The sequence below is a fragment of the Elgaria multicarinata genome, chromosome 1, assembly GCF_023053635.1.
Source record: "Elgaria multicarinata webbii isolate HBS135686 ecotype San Diego chromosome 1, rElgMul1.1.pri, whole genome shotgun sequence".
Classification (NCBI taxonomy): Eukaryota; Metazoa; Chordata; class Lepidosauria; order Squamata; family Anguidae; genus Elgaria; species Elgaria multicarinata.
In genome coordinates, this window is record NC_086171.1 from 140,355,059 (window position 1) to 140,372,242 (window position 17,184).

The 17,184-nt window shown below is 41.2% G+C and overlaps 1 protein-coding gene across 1 annotated transcript in view; it reads right to left on the bottom strand.

Annotated features, from left to right (window-relative positions):
* The window catches only part of DNAJC6 (DnaJ heat shock protein family (Hsp40) member C6), a 76,345-nt gene extending 65,376 nt beyond the window's left edge, over positions 1-10,969 (bottom strand). The window contains exon 1 of the mRNA XM_063137785.1: positions 10,766-10,969. Coding sequence (XP_062993855.1) covers positions 10,766-10,880 — 115 coding nt within the window. The 5' untranslated portion in view covers positions 10,881-10,969. The remainder of the gene's footprint in view (positions 1-10,765) is intronic.
* Positions 10,970-17,184: the final 6,215 nt, after the last annotated feature.

A 17,184-nucleotide genomic window follows, 5' to 3' on the forward strand; every position in this document is an offset into this window, starting at 1 on the left:
TTCCATTCAGTTCTGGTCAGTGGTAGCTCTGATGAATCCTTCTGGGTTTCAGCTCCTTTAGCGTGCTGACTGGTTCTAACAAAAACCTGGAGCAGATTCACCACCTCATTGAAATTGGAGCCATCAGGTGCCACTAGTTCTGGTACTCAAAACAAATTCCTGGTCTTATTTAATCCTAAATGTATGTGTTTTCTGCAATGCTGCAGTTGATGGATCTCAGGCTTCTAGTAAAAGCAAAACAAAGTGGATACCTTTAAAAAGTATTTTTAATTTCTGCTTGCTCTATTTTTTAATGTTTATTGCTTTATTTTAAAATCAGCTACTCTGTGTTTTTCACTGCTTTGCTATTTATCTCTTTTAAATGCTGATTTTTTTGTTTCTGCTTTTAAAGAAATACTTTTTAATGTGTTTTATTAATAGTTTTGCCATTAGTGTTATTGGTTTTTTTCTTATCTAGAGAGCTCTAGCTATTGGGTGACTCACAAATTTAATGAATAAACGAATGATTAATAAATAAATAATCCGACAAGCCTGATGTTTGCCCTTCGTTGAGCTGGACATTCCTCTATATGCTCTTTATCTGGACTTTTTTCCTCTCCATCTTTTCTCCTCTTACTATTTTTTCTTTCCCGTGTTTTTTCAGAAGCAAAATCATGTGATGAAATGCTGCCCCACTAATTATTCACAGTTCCACAAGACGAAAATGGACATGGTTTTAGTTTGACTCCTTTCTACAGATTACAAAGAGAGGAAGAGAGAGATATCTGTCATGTATTTAGAACAATTCCAGGTAGTTTTTCCTACATTCTCTCCTCCATGCTTGCTGTGCCACTAAAAATGATGTAATACTGTGCAAAGGAGATACATGCATTATGTCAAGTTCCACATAAAAGGAGACTGAACTTCACTGAAATTCTGCATATTAATAATATCATTCTTTCTGAACTGGGTTGCCAATGAACACAGTTACCTGCAGGAATAATTCCCATTTGCAACCCCTCTGAGAGTCATTGTGATATGAAATTAATTAAAATAATTTAATTTAATTAATTAAAAGCCACACCTTCGAGGCTAGACATTTTCTTTTCTTTTGAACAGGACTTGTCTTTGTTTATTTTTACTTAATTTCCTGTTCAGAAAACAGAAGGAGCACAAATAAGGAAGAATGTGTTCTGCACAGGGTCATAAACAAATGGAAATAGCAGAAGAGAATGTCTATTTGCTTCTCACAATAGCCAGATCCTCTTTAAGCTACACAGTTGGATACCTCTGGTGGGAAGCTGCCATCTGGTACTTGAGAGAGCTTTCAGTATTATGAAGAAGTATTGATTAAGGTGATTCTCTGTGATAGGAGCTGCCTGCCCTGTGCTACTGTATCACTCCTCCTGAGCTTTTGGTGTGGCATGCCACGAACGGATCATCATACATAGTTTGGGTAGGCTGAATATGTCATGGCTGAACCAAGTGAAGGAACATGGTGGAAAATGAATCCAGTATTGCTTGCAGGACAGCCAAGCACAATTCTCCCACCACAAATGCAGCCATCCAGTTAGTTTCTACTGTTTAGCCACTGCCCATTACAAAACTCCAAGAAAAAGGAATTACAATCCAGAAACCCAGCCAACAACAGGGGTACACCAAAAGTAGACAAAAGAAAAAGGTTTCTTTGTGCCACTTGACCAACATTTTGATGATAACCCCCTTCATCCAGGGCTAAATATAATACCTAACAAATTACGGTTTTATAGACATACATACACAAGATACACAGCACACAAAAATGCAAGGGACTGATGCATGACCCAACAGAGGGCATGGCTAGACGAGAGGGGTGGAGGGCAGCAATCTCATGATTTTATGATCATGAGATCATCGCCCTTGTCTACACGTGGCGCGCGACATCGCAGCCGCCATTTTGGATTTATTTTTCTTAAAGGAAAAGGAGTGCACGAGCGCTCCACCAAAATGGTAAGTTAAAAAAAACTCACGCTTCCCACACCCCACCCTGATGGGCACAGAGCAGGTTCCCACTGACCGGAACCCCCTGAATTTGCTCCTCCTCTTCACTACTGCAACCTGCTTGTTTACCTGCCTCTTGCTCTGGCCCAGACAATGGCAGTAGTGAGAAAGAGGAACAGTAGATGCCACTGGCTACTTGCTCATTGGCTCTCTGTCTGTCAAGCAAGCAAGTGGTAGGATGAGAAAAGGGGATAAGGAGCAATAGCAGCTAGTGACAATGTGGGGGGAGAAGAGAGACTCACTGATGGAGGGGGCTTCTTGAAGTTGTCTTGCCCAAGCAGGGCTGGGCAGAGGGGGGGCAGTGGGCATAGGCCTATGATTTTGAGGGGGCCTACTCCAAGTCCCCCTGGGCAACGTTGCTTAATCTTTCTGTTGTTGATGATGAATTTGCCCAAAGAAAAGCACGTAAAGCATTTCTGAATGTGAAGAAGTGATGTCTTATATGTTGTTGTTGTTTATTCGTTCAGTCGTTTCCGACTCTTCGTGACTTCATGGACCAGCCCACGCCAGAGCTTTCTGTCGGCTGCCGCCACCCCCAGCTCCCCCAAGGTCAAGTCTGTCACCTCCAGAATATCATCCCTCCATCTTGCCCTTGTCGGCCCCTCTTCCTTTTGCCTTCCACTTTCCCTAGCATCAGCCTCTTCTCCAGGGTGTCCTGTCTTCTCAAAACTGCTTGCCATTACTTTTTTTATAACTCGTTCTAGTTCATACGTATTTAGAACTAATTAAAAAAATACTTAATGAGCAGTTTGAAATGGGCCCTCCATTTTCCATCTGGCCCGGGCCTACTACCAGCTTTGCCCGGCCCTGTGCTCAAGAGCCCTCAAAACCTGGAGCTGGCTGCGCTGCCGGCCTACAACAGTTGCATGAATGCAATAGAAGCCCAGCACTGTTTCAAATGCCCCAGCTGGCAAACCTTCTAGCAATCATTTATTTGCTGGCACACCATGTCCTCGTGTTAGGACTCCCTGGGGCTGTCTAAATGTCATCTTTGCCCAGTGGTGGCTGCAAATTGGCGCTGTGTCGCTTATATGATGCAGCTGCCAATTTGCAGCCACTGAGGGGCAAATAAATGAAGCTCTGCACTGAGAAAGGCAGGGAGTTTTCCTGCTAGAGCGAGGTCACCATGGCTCTTCTGCCATCTGACATTGCTCTGGCGTCAAGTCGAGAGGATTCCCAGGTGGAAGGAGACCTCTGATTGGTCACTGGAAGGCGAGCAAGGTGCAGCTGCCGATCCTGGTGAGCCAAAATTGCCACCGGAAAGCCCGTACTGCCTCCTTCATAGGCGTTACCTGCTGCCAACCCACAACAGCAAAACCGCAGGGTTTAGCAGCACTGCAGCACCAAAGGAGCGCCATGATGGCAGGCTCCCTGCCAGCTACCAATTCCCATGCTGCAGTACCACAATCCTCTCTTTGAAGTAAAATGTCTGTGTACCCTGCTCTCTGAAAACTGCTTCTCACTTTTACATGTTATATTTGGATACAAACTACTACTACTATTTAACAACAACAACAACAACAACAACTTCATTTCTATACCACCCCATAGACAAAGCTCTCTGGGTTGTTTACAACAATTCATTAAAAAAAAACCAGCATTAAAAAAAGCACAATATGATAAAAACAGTTGAAACATTTTTTACAAAAACAAAAATTAAAACAATATAAACAGCTAAAACAATTTAAGTACAAAATATTTTCCTAATAGATGCCGCATCAGATGCCATTAAATGCCTGGGAATAGAGGCAGTCATTACCAGGCACCGAACAGCTGACAGTGATGGCGCCAGACAGGCCTCAAAGGAGAGCTCAGTCCATAGTCAAGGGCCACCACTAATAAGACCCTCTCCCTTGTTGCCACATTCCAAGCCTCCCTTGAAGGTGGCACTATGAGGAAGGCCTTGAATGTTGAAGGTAGTGTCTGAGTATGTTCAAGTCAGGAGGCATTTCGTCACGTATTGCAGTCCCGAGCCATGTAAGGCATTATAGGTTAAAACCAGCAACTTGAATATGGAAACATAGAGGCAGCCAATGCAAGTGGGCCACTATTGGACTTATAAACTCAGACCTTCAGGTCCCAATTATTAATTGGGCTGCCGCATTTTGTATATAGAGTGCATTGCAGTACTCTAGCTTGGAAATTAACAAAGCATAAATTACTGAAACCAGGTTATCCTGTCCAGATAGGGGTGTAGCTGAGCCATCAGCCAAAGCTGGGAAAGGCAAACTACAAACCAGCTCCTTAAAGGGGAGTGCAATCCCATCCAGAACAGGCTGAACATCCTCCATCACTCAGAAGAACCACCCACTAACAGCATCTTAGTTTTGTCTAGACTGAGCTTCATTTTTTAGCCCTCATCCAGTCCATTGTCACAGTCAGGCACTGATCTAGCACATCCACAGCCTCACCTAGTGACGATGAAAAGGAGAAGTAGAACTGCAGTTTCATGTAGATGTTAAATAGTATTGGGGGGGGGGGTAACCCTTGAGGAATCCATGCTGGAGACTCCACGGACTGAGCAATATATCCCAAGCACCACCTTCTGTTGCAGGCCATCCAAGCTGGACTAGATCACTGCAATGCAGTATCCCTGATTCTCAGCTCAGACAGTCCCATCAAAAAGATACCATGTTTGATGGTATTGAAAGCCACTGAGAAACCAAGGAGTATCAATGGGGTCACACTCACCCTGTCTCTTTCCCTACATAGGTCATCATAGAGGGTGACCAAAGCTGTTTTCATGCCAAAATCCAGCCTGAACCCTGAATGAAATAGATCTATTCATTGGTCTCATCCAAGAGTGCCTGAAGCTGGTTGGCCACCACCTGCTCAGGGAACTGGCCCAGCAAACGCATTGCCCACATATGTCTGTGGAGAAAGGCATATGTGTCCTTACACTGCCAATTTCAATCTCAAAATACAGAGAAGTGGGGAACCTGTTCCTTTTCCAGTCACTGCTACCATGCCAAAAGTCAACATTTTTGCATTTTCCATGAGCTTTTCTACATGACACTGTTAATTGCTGTATCTACTTTTGGTTTCATCACAGAATGGAGGTCCAAGCTCTACACAGAGATTTTATTTTCCTACTTTTCCACTACATAACCTCTAGGTGGTGCTGTGCTATAGTGGAATACCCAATTACACAAGTAGGAAAATACCTTTTCTTTCGCTTTCAGAAATAATATTCCTTTTTTTCTCCGCCCCCTCCCGCCCCCCAAAAAACCTCAGGTCAATTCTATGTGATTGTGGCAGATACATCTGTGGCCATCGTGCCCCATTTGGCCTTAAGATTATTTGACATGGGTACCAGTGTGTTGAAAATAGTGACTTTTTAGCAGGATGACTGGTCATTCGAATTGTCTTGCCATGTCCTGGGCTCCCTTCCAACATTACCTTTAGCAGCATGGCAGCCCTGAAGCAAGTATTTATTTATTTATTACATTTCTATACCGCCCAATAGCCAGAGCTCTCTGGGCGGTTCACAAGTACTGCTTCCCACACTGTTCTAGTAATGTCAACAGATATTCGCCACATGAAGGAGCCCACGGTAAAATTGTTTCCCATCTCAGCAGCACCCCTCCTGGAAGCTAGAGCAATGGCACCCTTGTCCTATGTCTTCTGGTCTGGATGGAAAGGCATGAGAGGAGCATGCAGTGCAGTAGCTGCCATGTGACTCAAGCTGGGCACCCCAGACAGAAGCAAGGATTGGGAAGGGTCATCGTTGTCCAAACAAGACAGGAAGCGTTCCACAACCCTAAGCAATACAACAACAAAACAACTAGGTTGGACTTACTAGTAATAAATATATATGAAAAATCTATATAAGTTTATTTTATCTGTATTATCGAAAAGCATACATCTAAATAATAATAGAGAATAGCTTGTTATTGTGCTGGGGGAAACATACCAAAGATAACCAATACCAAATGGACCAAACATGTTTTGACATACAGTTCTTCCTCAGTGGTCTAGTGCAAAAAACATGGTCTAGTATATAAAAAGTATGCCAAAGCGCGAACAATCATATGCATGCAAACACATTGTATACAACAGATTCCTGACAATTACTAACGTAAGACACTGAAGTAGTTAAACCAAATTATAAGTCTTGTCAAACCTGCTCTGGTACATGTACCGGCCAAAGCATGTTCATGTTAGGATAGTAAGTAAACTGCCAGGGGGTCAAGAGCTCCACTATAAACAACTATTTCTGAGGATGGCAAGAAACTGAAATAGTCGTACAGACAGTTAAGCAATAAGATAACAGGGTAGCACTGAATACTTCCCGAAATGAAATGAAATGAAATAGTTTAGCGGTAAGAGCTCATGATTTTGATGCAAAATCCTTCACATCTCCATTAAAAAAAATAGATTAGGTACCAGGTGATGAGATACACATAAAAACTTAAGAAGTGTCATGCTGGATCAGACCGAGGGTCCATCTAGTCCAGCACTCTGTTCACACAGTGGCCCACCAGCTGTCAACCAGGGACCAACAAAGCAGGACATGGTGCAACAGCACCCTTCCACTCATGTTCTCCAGCAACTGGTGCACACAGGCTTACCTTTCCTGGACATCTAGGAGAGCTGCTGCCAATCAGAGAAGACTATACTGGACTAGATGGACAAAGTCTGCCCTGGTATATTTATTTATTTATTTATTTATTTATTACATTTCTATATCGCCCAATAGTTGGAGCTCTCTGGGCGGTTCACAAAAATTAAAAACATTCAAAGTATAAAACAACAGTATAAAACCATACTAAAAAATACAATATAAAAGCTCAACCAGATAAAAACAGCTGCAATGCAAAATTACAAATTTAAAACACCATGTTAAAATGTATTTATAGACTGTTAAAATGCTGGGAGAATAAAAAAGTCTTCATCTGGCATCTAAAAGCATATAATGTAGGTGCCAAGCAAATCTCCTTAGGGAGCTCATTCCACAGCCGGGGTGCCACAGCAGAGAAGGCCCTCCTCCTGGTAGCCACCTGCCTCACTTCCTTTGGCAGGGGCTCGCGGAGAAGGATCCCTGAGGATGACCTTAGGGTCTGGGCAGGTACATATGGGAGGAGGCGTTCCTTCAGATAGCCTGGCCCCAAGCCGTTTAGGGCTTTAAATGTTAATACCAGCACTTTGAATCAGGCCCGGACCTGGACTGGCAGCCAATGAAGCTGGAAAAGGACTGGCGTGATGTGGTCTCGTCGGCCAGTCCCTGTTAGTAACCGTGCTGCCCTGTTTTGTACCAGCTGAAGCTTCCGGACTGTTTTCAAAGGCAGCCCCACGTATAACGCATTGCAGTGATCCAAACGAGAGGTTATCAGAGCATGGATAACTGTAGCTAGGCTATCTCTGTCTAGATAAGGGCGCAGTTGGTATATCAGCCTAAACTGGTATAAAGCAGCTTCTTATATTCCTAAGTTTATAAAGAATAATAATAATAAGGATCGAGGCAGGGAACAACATAAAATACAAAATATTATAAAATACATAAAACTGATTAAAACATATAAAAACTAATACATTATTAAAATAACAGCCAGACATTTTAAAATTCGACTGGGTTGGCCTGCCAGAAGAGCTCAGTCTTTATTGCTTTTTTATATTCAGAAAGACTATTGAGTCGGTGGATCTCTCCCGGCAGGCCATTCCACAGTCTGGGAATGGCAGCAGAGAAGGTCCTATGGGTAACAGTTGTTAATCTAATTTTTGCTGGCTGAAGTAGATTCTTCCCAGAGGACCTGAGTGTGCAGAGCGGATTGTACGGGAGAAGGCGATCCCGCAGGTAACCTGGACCCAAACCATGTAGGGCTTTAAAGGTAATAACCAACACTTCATACTTCGCCTGGAAACTAATAGTAATTAACCACATGGTAGCTTCTTTGTATTAGTCATCACCCCCAAAAGTCTTTTGCATCTTTGGTCCTATACATCATTCATTCTGGCAATTAATGTAGCAAAGAATAAGCTGTGCTGTGGAGTGGAAGTGTTTTATTTTATTATTGGATTTATATCCCACCTTTTTCCCTATAAGGAACCCAAGGCGGCATACATAATCCTCCTCTCCATTTTATCCTCACAACAACAACCTTGTGAGGTGGGTTGGGCTGAGAGTGTGTGACTGGCCCAAAGTCACCCAGTGGGTTTCCATGGCTGAATAGGTACTAGAACCCGGATCTCCTGACTCCCAGTCCAACACTTTAGCCACTACACCACACTGGCTTTAAAATATTAAACAGTATCTAATAATATATTAATTTTAATATCGTTCTTTTTTTAGTGCTTAGATCTGCAATTTGTTGCTGTTTTATAATGGCAAAAGCATCTAATTATGGCCTGCAGCCTAAATTCAGATCGCCTATAGGCAATCATTTGTAAACTACTAACAAATCCGTGTTGCAGTGTCTAACCCAAAGAAAGTGCAGCAATAAAAAAAATGTCCTGTGTCAGAGGCATCTTTTAAACAAGGAATAAGTTTATGTAATGCAGGCAGATGGCTCATGAGAGTGAGTCATACCCCAGAAATTGGGAAAAGTGCCCCTTGCCTAATAACCAACCAAGTGAGTCATATGCCCTGCCAGGGAGGACACTGACCCTCTCCCACACAGACACTAGTCAATTGCACTTAGAGTCCCACCCACCGACCCACAAATAGAATATTAAGCCCAATTTATACATTCAGCAGACTCAAGTTGTAAAGATTTCCTGGGCTGTACCACCACAGGTGGGGAGCATCTGATCCAGTAAAACCACATCTAAAAAACAAAACCTCCTTGAAGAGAGAAGAGTTCAAGTCCTTACATTCTTCCTGGTGTGTTACTTTTTGTATGTGCAGGGTTTATTTTTGGTGAAGCAGCCTTAAAATATACAACCTCCATATGCAGACTGAACTACTCCAGTTCCATTTGATTCAGCTGAATGTATAAACTATCTCTTAGAGTAGAGATCTGCTAATTGCCCGTGTTGGTGTAATACTATGCCAGCAACAGAGACTCTGAGACTGGAAGGAGGAGGAGGAGGAGGAGGAGGAGGAGATGATGGTGATGGTGGTATAGGTGTTGGAAGAGGAGGAGATAGAGAAGGAGAAGTAGTAATAATAAATATATCCTGAAACCTCTATAGAATTCAGTTAGTAAGATAGTTTAACTTATTTACAGATAATTTGTTAATCCAAAATCATCTCTACAATAGTCTTCCACATAGTTACCTCTTCTATGATACGTAGTTGTATATTTAATAATGAATTTCTTCTTTGGTCTTACTCTGAAAACAAATTTTGTGAGGTGGGGGAGAATATAGGTATTTTAATATGCCCAACAACAACTCCACAGCAGCACTGCTCAGAAAAAGTGACAGGGGATATAGAATCACACAACAGACAACAGACAGGCTTGAGGCCTAGGCTTTCTTTCTACTCTGAGGATTAATCTTCAGCCGGGTAAAAGCCGTATGTGGAACAGATTAGTACAGTCAGCAATTAAATGAGAGTGCTTATACTACCATCGGTATGTAGTAAAAATACACACACAAGAGTTTCAAGGGCAAAACACGTTTTCTCCTTAAAGGTTAAAGAGATTCGTAAATGCTGCGCATATCAGCCGTGAGCATTTCTTGGATCAGAAAGTAACAGACGCTGTCACAGCTGGCTAAATATAGCGTATCCCCCGTATTGTGTTCGAGCTGCCACGGTTAGCACCTAAATTACATGAACTGATAGAAAGAGCCTTTACCACTAAAATGAAGCTGCCACTGAGAGGTACTGTTCCCTCTCATTAGAGCATCAGAAGATGGAGGCCTCAACACAAATCCAGCACCTGAATAATCTATATCGATGTTCACATCATTTTCGCCAGCTTGAGGGATAGTAAAAATCTGTGCATAACAGTATAAATAAGAAGCATTGCAGCAGCAAGGCCAAACCCTTTATTAGAATGTTTTGGAACAGCCTACCTATAACATGGAACACTATTGGTAATGTCATGTCACTGCATCAACAATATTGTGATAAGCACACGATCACTCCTTTGGGCAGCCTTGGTTTCACTATTTTAGCTTTCAAAGCAGAAATAATTTAACATAAATGTGAGATGATATGTAATTGGTATTTAGAATTGTGTTTTCCAAAGGAGAAAAAGCTGTTTGATCTTGGCATATTACCCTGATACAGTTATGAAGGTCAATTTGATGCATACATCCTGAAAGACTGGATATTTTTAATATTTGCTTTCTCCTTCAAAAGGAAACATAAGTCTATTTATCCACGGCAGATCACATGCTGCTGTTAATATTTTAACTTGGATCCATCCCATTATTCTTTGCTGGTATTAATATAAACTGATAACTATCTATCTATCTATCTATCTATCTATCTATCTATCTATCTATCTATACATACACTCACACATACACACACACACTTAAATAAAGCCTCAACACAAAGTAAACCATTATTTCCCCAGTCTTACAATAACACATATTCAATTCATACCTATGGACTGATGAATTTGGCCTCCTGATTTGAACATCAAATAGTAAATATGAAAGGTTTTGACATAAGAAGGAGATTTCAGCATATTATATAACTGTATTTATTTTTAAACAAGCATTCTTTGCATTCAAGATGCAGGATGCTCAGATGCAATTTTAAAATGGTTACTCAGCAGAACAGACTGTAAACAGCATCTCATATATTAATTAGGCATCATTTCTTTGTAACTAGCCATAGGTTTTTCCTTACCTTTATCTTCAGATTCTTTCATTCTCCCTTTCCTCTCCTTGCTGCAGCTCAGTAGAAATAAATAAATAAATAAAACACCAGCTGATTTCTGAAATGCTGACTTTTGATTTGTCATTCACAGCCAGTCATAGGTCACAAAGACTGCGTTCCTCAGTCCAGGGTAGAGATGTGGTGATAATTTGGACCAAACGGTGTGCAGTGCTGGGCTATACTTCAGATTATATATATAAAAAAAACAGTGCAAGAATGAGGATGCAAGAAGACATAACATATTTAATAAAATCTGGCATGGAACAGGATCTGGAGTCAAAGGGTTTTCTCAGTACATTTCTGCAGACAATGTTCTGCTTGTTAATTAAAAAGAAAAATAATCCATATCTACTTAATAATTTCAACAAGATAATAGTATAAAGGTAACAGAAGGTGTTCTTTGTAAAGAGTATATTTTGAATATACATCTCATGCTATGTTCCAGGCTGAAAGCTGGAATTTGTGTGACTTAGAAAGCGGAATACTTCATTTCCATTTTTAATCATTTCTGCCTGATAATGACACCAGTCGTTCCAGAGCATATTAGAATATAATTTTTCCTGCAATAAATATTCAGCAGATAGCCATAAAACACATGAATAAATTATACTGAATGCAGAATAAAGTATACTGATCCACAGGGTTGTCTATACAGCTTCTTTACCCCGACCTTAAGGTGCAGATTCGCATTTCAGGACAAATGACGCAGCCGCCCGTTCAGCGCAGCATCGTGTTTTTAACCCAATAATGCGCACATTCGTAGTTGCAATTTACCCCGACTTTTGGATCAGCCTTCGAGTTTATGCCACATTATAGTTATGTGTCCTTGGGGGAGTTAAATCGCATTTTGAAATGTGGGCATAACTTTGAGGGCAGGACAAAATGATTGGCTGATTTCCCGCCTTCCCACCTATCACGTCCTCTGGCTGCTTCGTTCCTTTCCCCTGTTTTCATGTTGGATTATATGAAACTGCAGAGGTCCACAGAGACGTGGACAAAGAAGGTGGAACGGGCAGCGAGAGAGAGGAGATGTGTTCAGTCCCCTTCTCGCATCCTCCTCTGCTACCACGTCCTTTCCCTCCCTCGGTTTTCCTCTTATATAAATATGCGGAGCTCCGCAGATACAGCTTTAGTGTTCCGTAGCTTCGTATCTGCATATCTGCGTATTAATAACTGCTGCAGTGTGATGCTCTTTGCGTAGATTCAAATCTATGAAAATTACGGTTTATATTCAATGAGGAGCAATCCCATTGTTGTATAGATGGTGGGCAGATCAAATAAATCTTTATGCTTTGATGTTTTCGAGTATATAAGTTTGAGACTTTTAAAAATCTCATTATTTTTGTCATGGTGTAGCCTTACTTATAGCAAAATTATGACTGCATACAAGGTATTATTTCTACAGAGCAATTTCTCCTGGGTTGTTTGGTAACTGTTGCAAAATTAATGAATGGACCAGAAGCCATTTTTTTGTCACTGTGAAGAAAAGACTAGTTCACTCTGCACTCCTAATTGCCATGGATGTTCATAGTCTCCTATAAAGTGTTGGAATGGTGAAATTGTCTAGGACAGATGGTAAAAAGCTTCTGGTCTAGTCAATTTAGGATGCAATCCTATGCATATTTAGACAGAAGAATCCTACAATTACACCCATGCTCCAAACAGCATGGCTGGCTGGAGGCATACTGGGAGTTCTAAGGGCTTTTTTTCCCTATCTAAACATGCATAGGATTTCACCCTTAATCCCTAAGGGACATTTGGTACCTTCCCCACTTTGGAAAGAGTTTCATGGTTGTGAATGTTGATATGCACACATATCCTGTCATGTATGGAATGTGGAGAGCTTCTAAAACAATTAGAAACTTGCTGTTAGGGTAGTGGTTTGTGACAGGGGAGCAAGTATAACAATCTTTGCATTCCAGGAGAATCTTCTCAGACTTTCACAAATCAGGCCCTGGAGTAGGGTTATTTATTTATATAGGATTGGATTCAGATTTACACTGGATCAACTGTGCTGATGGGAGTTGACCCCCGCTCCTTCCCATGACAATACATTCAACCCCCAGAAAATGCTACACAGAGAGTTAGGAGACCCTGCTGAGTGGGGTGGGCTGTGGGGTGAGGAGGGAATACCCCAAAATCAGGCACTTTCTGTGACTGGAACCCTTCCTCTCACAGAAGACAGATCCTGGATATAACCCTCATTGTTTACCCTTTTAACCAGAATTCTATAGGAAACATGTAGGTAAATTAACATAAAATGCAAAATAATAGACAGAGATAAAACGGCACATAATAAAACCAAGATAAAACCAGCAGCAAATGATAAAAACTGTGAATCACAAAAAGAAAACTAAAAAAAATCAGAATGAAGTGACAAGATCTAAAAGAACTGAAGACGCTTCTTAAAATTTCTGTGAACCGCCCAGAAAGCTACGGCTATTGAGCGGTATAAAAATGTAATAAATAAATAAATAAATAAATAAATTTCCTAGAGAATGAAAAATCCTTCATCTAGTGCTGAAAAGACCATAATATAGATACTAGGTAAGCCTTTCTATGGAGGGAATTCCTCCTCCTCCAGCTTTTCCCCTTCCTTTGACAAACTAGCTTTTTCAGTGGATGACCCTATACAGGTCACTTTGTCAAAGCATTCACATTTTTGTAATACATAGCATGGTGTTACTTGCCATAAGTAACAATTTCCAGAGAGCTAACCATGTTAATCAGCTGCAGTAAAAACAACAGAGAGTGTCTCTACATTAACCAAAAACCCTGCAAAAACCCACATTCTTACCGTGGCTTTCTGCTTTCAGGTTCTTTGCATTATTGGGATGGGCTTCTTTTATACGGCAGTCACATGGTTTGAATCCACAGAGCAACTCCCTCCCTCCCTGGCATGTGTTCAAAGGAGGGAGGAGTCTTGTTTTCATTGCTTAACTTGTACTGTACTGTTTTCTCACAGCCCTCAGGAAAGCCAGGACTTCTTTCTGAGTAGATGTAAGATTGTGCTGTAAGTCTGCAACCATAGGCACACTTACTTGGGAGAAAGCCACAATCAACACAATGGGACTTACTTCTGAGTAGACATAAGATCGCACTGTAAGTCTGTAACCCTCCCATGGTTTGGGAAATTACAAAATTGTAACAAACCTTAACCTTTAGTCATAATTGCTGACACACTGAGAGCATTCACAGATAACGCTAAAGGCTAAACCATTATTTTGTGCTATGTGTATGAATAGAAAGGGGACTGTCCTCTCTCATCTTCCCCATATGACCAGGAGGAGGAATAAGCCAGCCTTGAGTTTTGCTGTAGGACACACACCTGGTTTACTAAGGCTAGAGCTGCACTGCTGCTTTATAGAGGCATTGAAGTGCACTGATAACTGTTGGGGCACAATCCACATACCTCTTTCATAGTGTTGTTTCCTGCTTTTTATTCCATGTTCATTAATGATTTGACATAAGGTGTAGATCTGGCCTAATGGATGCTTTTTAAATGGATGCTGTTGTTTTTATACTGTTTTTTATGTTTTTGATGGTTTTTAAATTTTGTATACTTTTAATGTTTACCATTTTAATTGTTGTAAACCGCCCAGAAAGCTTCGGCTGTGGGGCGGTATATAAATGTAAATAAATAAATAAATAAATAATAGTTTGGTGCCAGGCTAAGACCCATTTGAAATCTCTTCATTGGCTTCCAATTCACTTCAGAATCCAATATAAACTTCTCCTGTTAACCTTCAAAGCTTTTCACGGTCTAGCTCCTTCCTATCTCTCCTCTCTCATCTCACACTATTGCCCCGCTCGTGCTCTTCGCTCCTCTGATGCCATGTTTCTCGCCTGCCCAAGGGCCTCTACTTCCCTTGCTCAGCTTCGTCCATTTTCTTCTGCTGCCCCTTACGCCTGGAATGCTCTTCCAGAACATTTGAGAACTACAAGTTCAATCGCAGCTTTTAAAGCTCAACTAAAAACTTTTCTTTTTCCTAAAGCTTTTAAAACTTGATGTTGTGCAGACTTTATACTGTTAATTTTACCCTACCCTGTGCCTGCTTACCCTACCCTGTGCCTGTTTGCATTCTCTTCCCCTCCTTATTGTTTTACTATGATTTTATTAGATTGTAAGCCTATGCGGCAGGGTCTTGCTATTTACTGTTTTACTCTGTACAGCACCATGTACATTGATGGTGCTATATAAATAAATTAATAATAATAATAATAATAATAATAATAATAATAATAATAATTTGTTTGCCCAGGGATTTATGACCTGTTAGTTGCCTCTATAATTAATAGGATTGAGTATTCATTTTTTCTGCTGATGATCTATTGGTTTTATTAGTACCTTATTTCTTGTATTTTATTCTTGATTGTTTTTAATATTGTTGTTACCCACTCTGGGATTTTTCTGAAAAGTTGGATAGAGAGCTTTGGCTAGTGGGCAGTTTAAAAATGTAATAAATAAATAAATAAATAAATAAATAAATATATAAAATATAAGCAGAATAAACTAGATAAATGTAAAAAGTGAAACTGAATTCTTGTTCCTTCTCCCAGTCACAGGGGAGGAGGAGAGGTAAACACATAAGCCCAGGCTTTGCACAGGATCCTTTCTGCTCAAGTACAAAGCTCTAAACAATGGTCTTCTCCAACCTACTGTGCTCCAGATATTGTGGACTTCAACTCTAATCAGCCCAAGTCAGCATGGCCAATGGTCAGGGACTTGTGGTCCAGAACATCTGGAAGTCACTAGCTTGGGGGAAGGCTGATTTAGCATTACATACAAATGCAGCTATTCTCTCCTAACCCATGTCATGGCGCCATCACACTGTTAGAAGGAGGCTTTAAGGCACAGCAGGGCAAGATAGCTTGGGACCTACTCGTGGAATAATTTGTAGTAGATTGGCAAAAGGGTTTGATGCATAATAGTTGAATAACAGCAAGTCGTTGTTTAAGGTTTAAGTGCCATAACTGGCCTTGCTTGTCCCAGTACCATCTCTCTGTGTCCCAGTGTTCCTCACCAGTAAAATATGAGTATGGATTCATTTCTTTTGATGTGGTCTTTTTGCAGTTCTGCTGGCCAGTTTTAGACCTTTATGTTAGAATTTCTGGCCTGTAGCAACTCAGGTACAAATTGTACTTGCATATGTAGATTATCCTAAGGTATGGCTTATGGGATGGTATAGGTAACTGGCTCCCATCCCTGAGCAACCATTTGGCAAGGTAGTCTGTTCAACCACTACAGAGTTCTTTTCCTGTTCTTTACCTGCCAAGAAAGAGGATGGTATCTGAGCCCTGTTTATTCATTTATTTTAATCCCACCCTTTCTCCAAGGACCTCACAGCAGTATAAGCATTACATTGCCTCTCTTTTATTCTAACACAACCCTGCAAGTCTGAGAAAGTGTGTCTGGAAAAAGATCAATCCAACAAAGTATAATGTCTAAGCAGAGATCTAAGCCCAGCCAAGGCCAGCCAAAAATATTTTGCTGCCTGAGATAAAGAACAAGATGCTTCCTCCCCATTCCATGTATGGAAGCTGACTGGCCAGGCAGCTGAATTTTACTTCAACACTGGCAATGGTACAATTTCCTCCACTGCACCTGAGGGCAGCAGGCTAATTCAGGCTGTGAGGAGCCCGTAGCTCTTGTCCTCCCTACACTTCCTGACTGCTCCCTGCCCCCTCCCCCTGTCCCCAGCATCTGCTGTCTGAGGCAGCTGCCGCACTCTGCCTAATGGTAGGGCCAGTACTGCTCCCTATCAAAGCCCGACACTGTATCTTAACCTCCCCCAATCTGGTGCCTTCCAGATGTTTTGGACTTCAACAAGCCTGGTTAAGGTTGTTGTCCTAGTTCTCAGTTCTATGTTAGACATAGTTTGGGTCACTCTAAAATAGGGGCCAGTTTAGGACATCTGTTGGGAGGGTAGAATAAATAGTTCTATGGACCTCATGTTGTCAAAGCCAATGCCTAGGGTTCACAGAGTGGCTCTTGCCAGTCTTTTTGTGATATAATAGCAGGACAAAAGCATAAAATGGCTTTAGGGCAAGAAGCTGTGCCATTCCACATGGACTCCTGAATAAATGCACACAATATTCTACAGCAGGGCCTACTAATGAAGAGGAAGTCTGGTCCCCAGTATCATATAGAGTTAGGGCACAACTCCCAGCATTATCGTGCATAGGATTGCATCCTTAGATGTTTAGAGGGAATAACCAAACAACCAAAATCCGATTTATGTAATAGCTGTGCAGCCTCTAATCTATCACTTAAAACAAATATAATCCTCTTGTTAAATGCAGGTTCCCAGTATGTTATTTTAATTCCAACATTACATTTTTCATCATTTTCATTATTCTGCATCCATGATTGTAGTATATATGCTTTT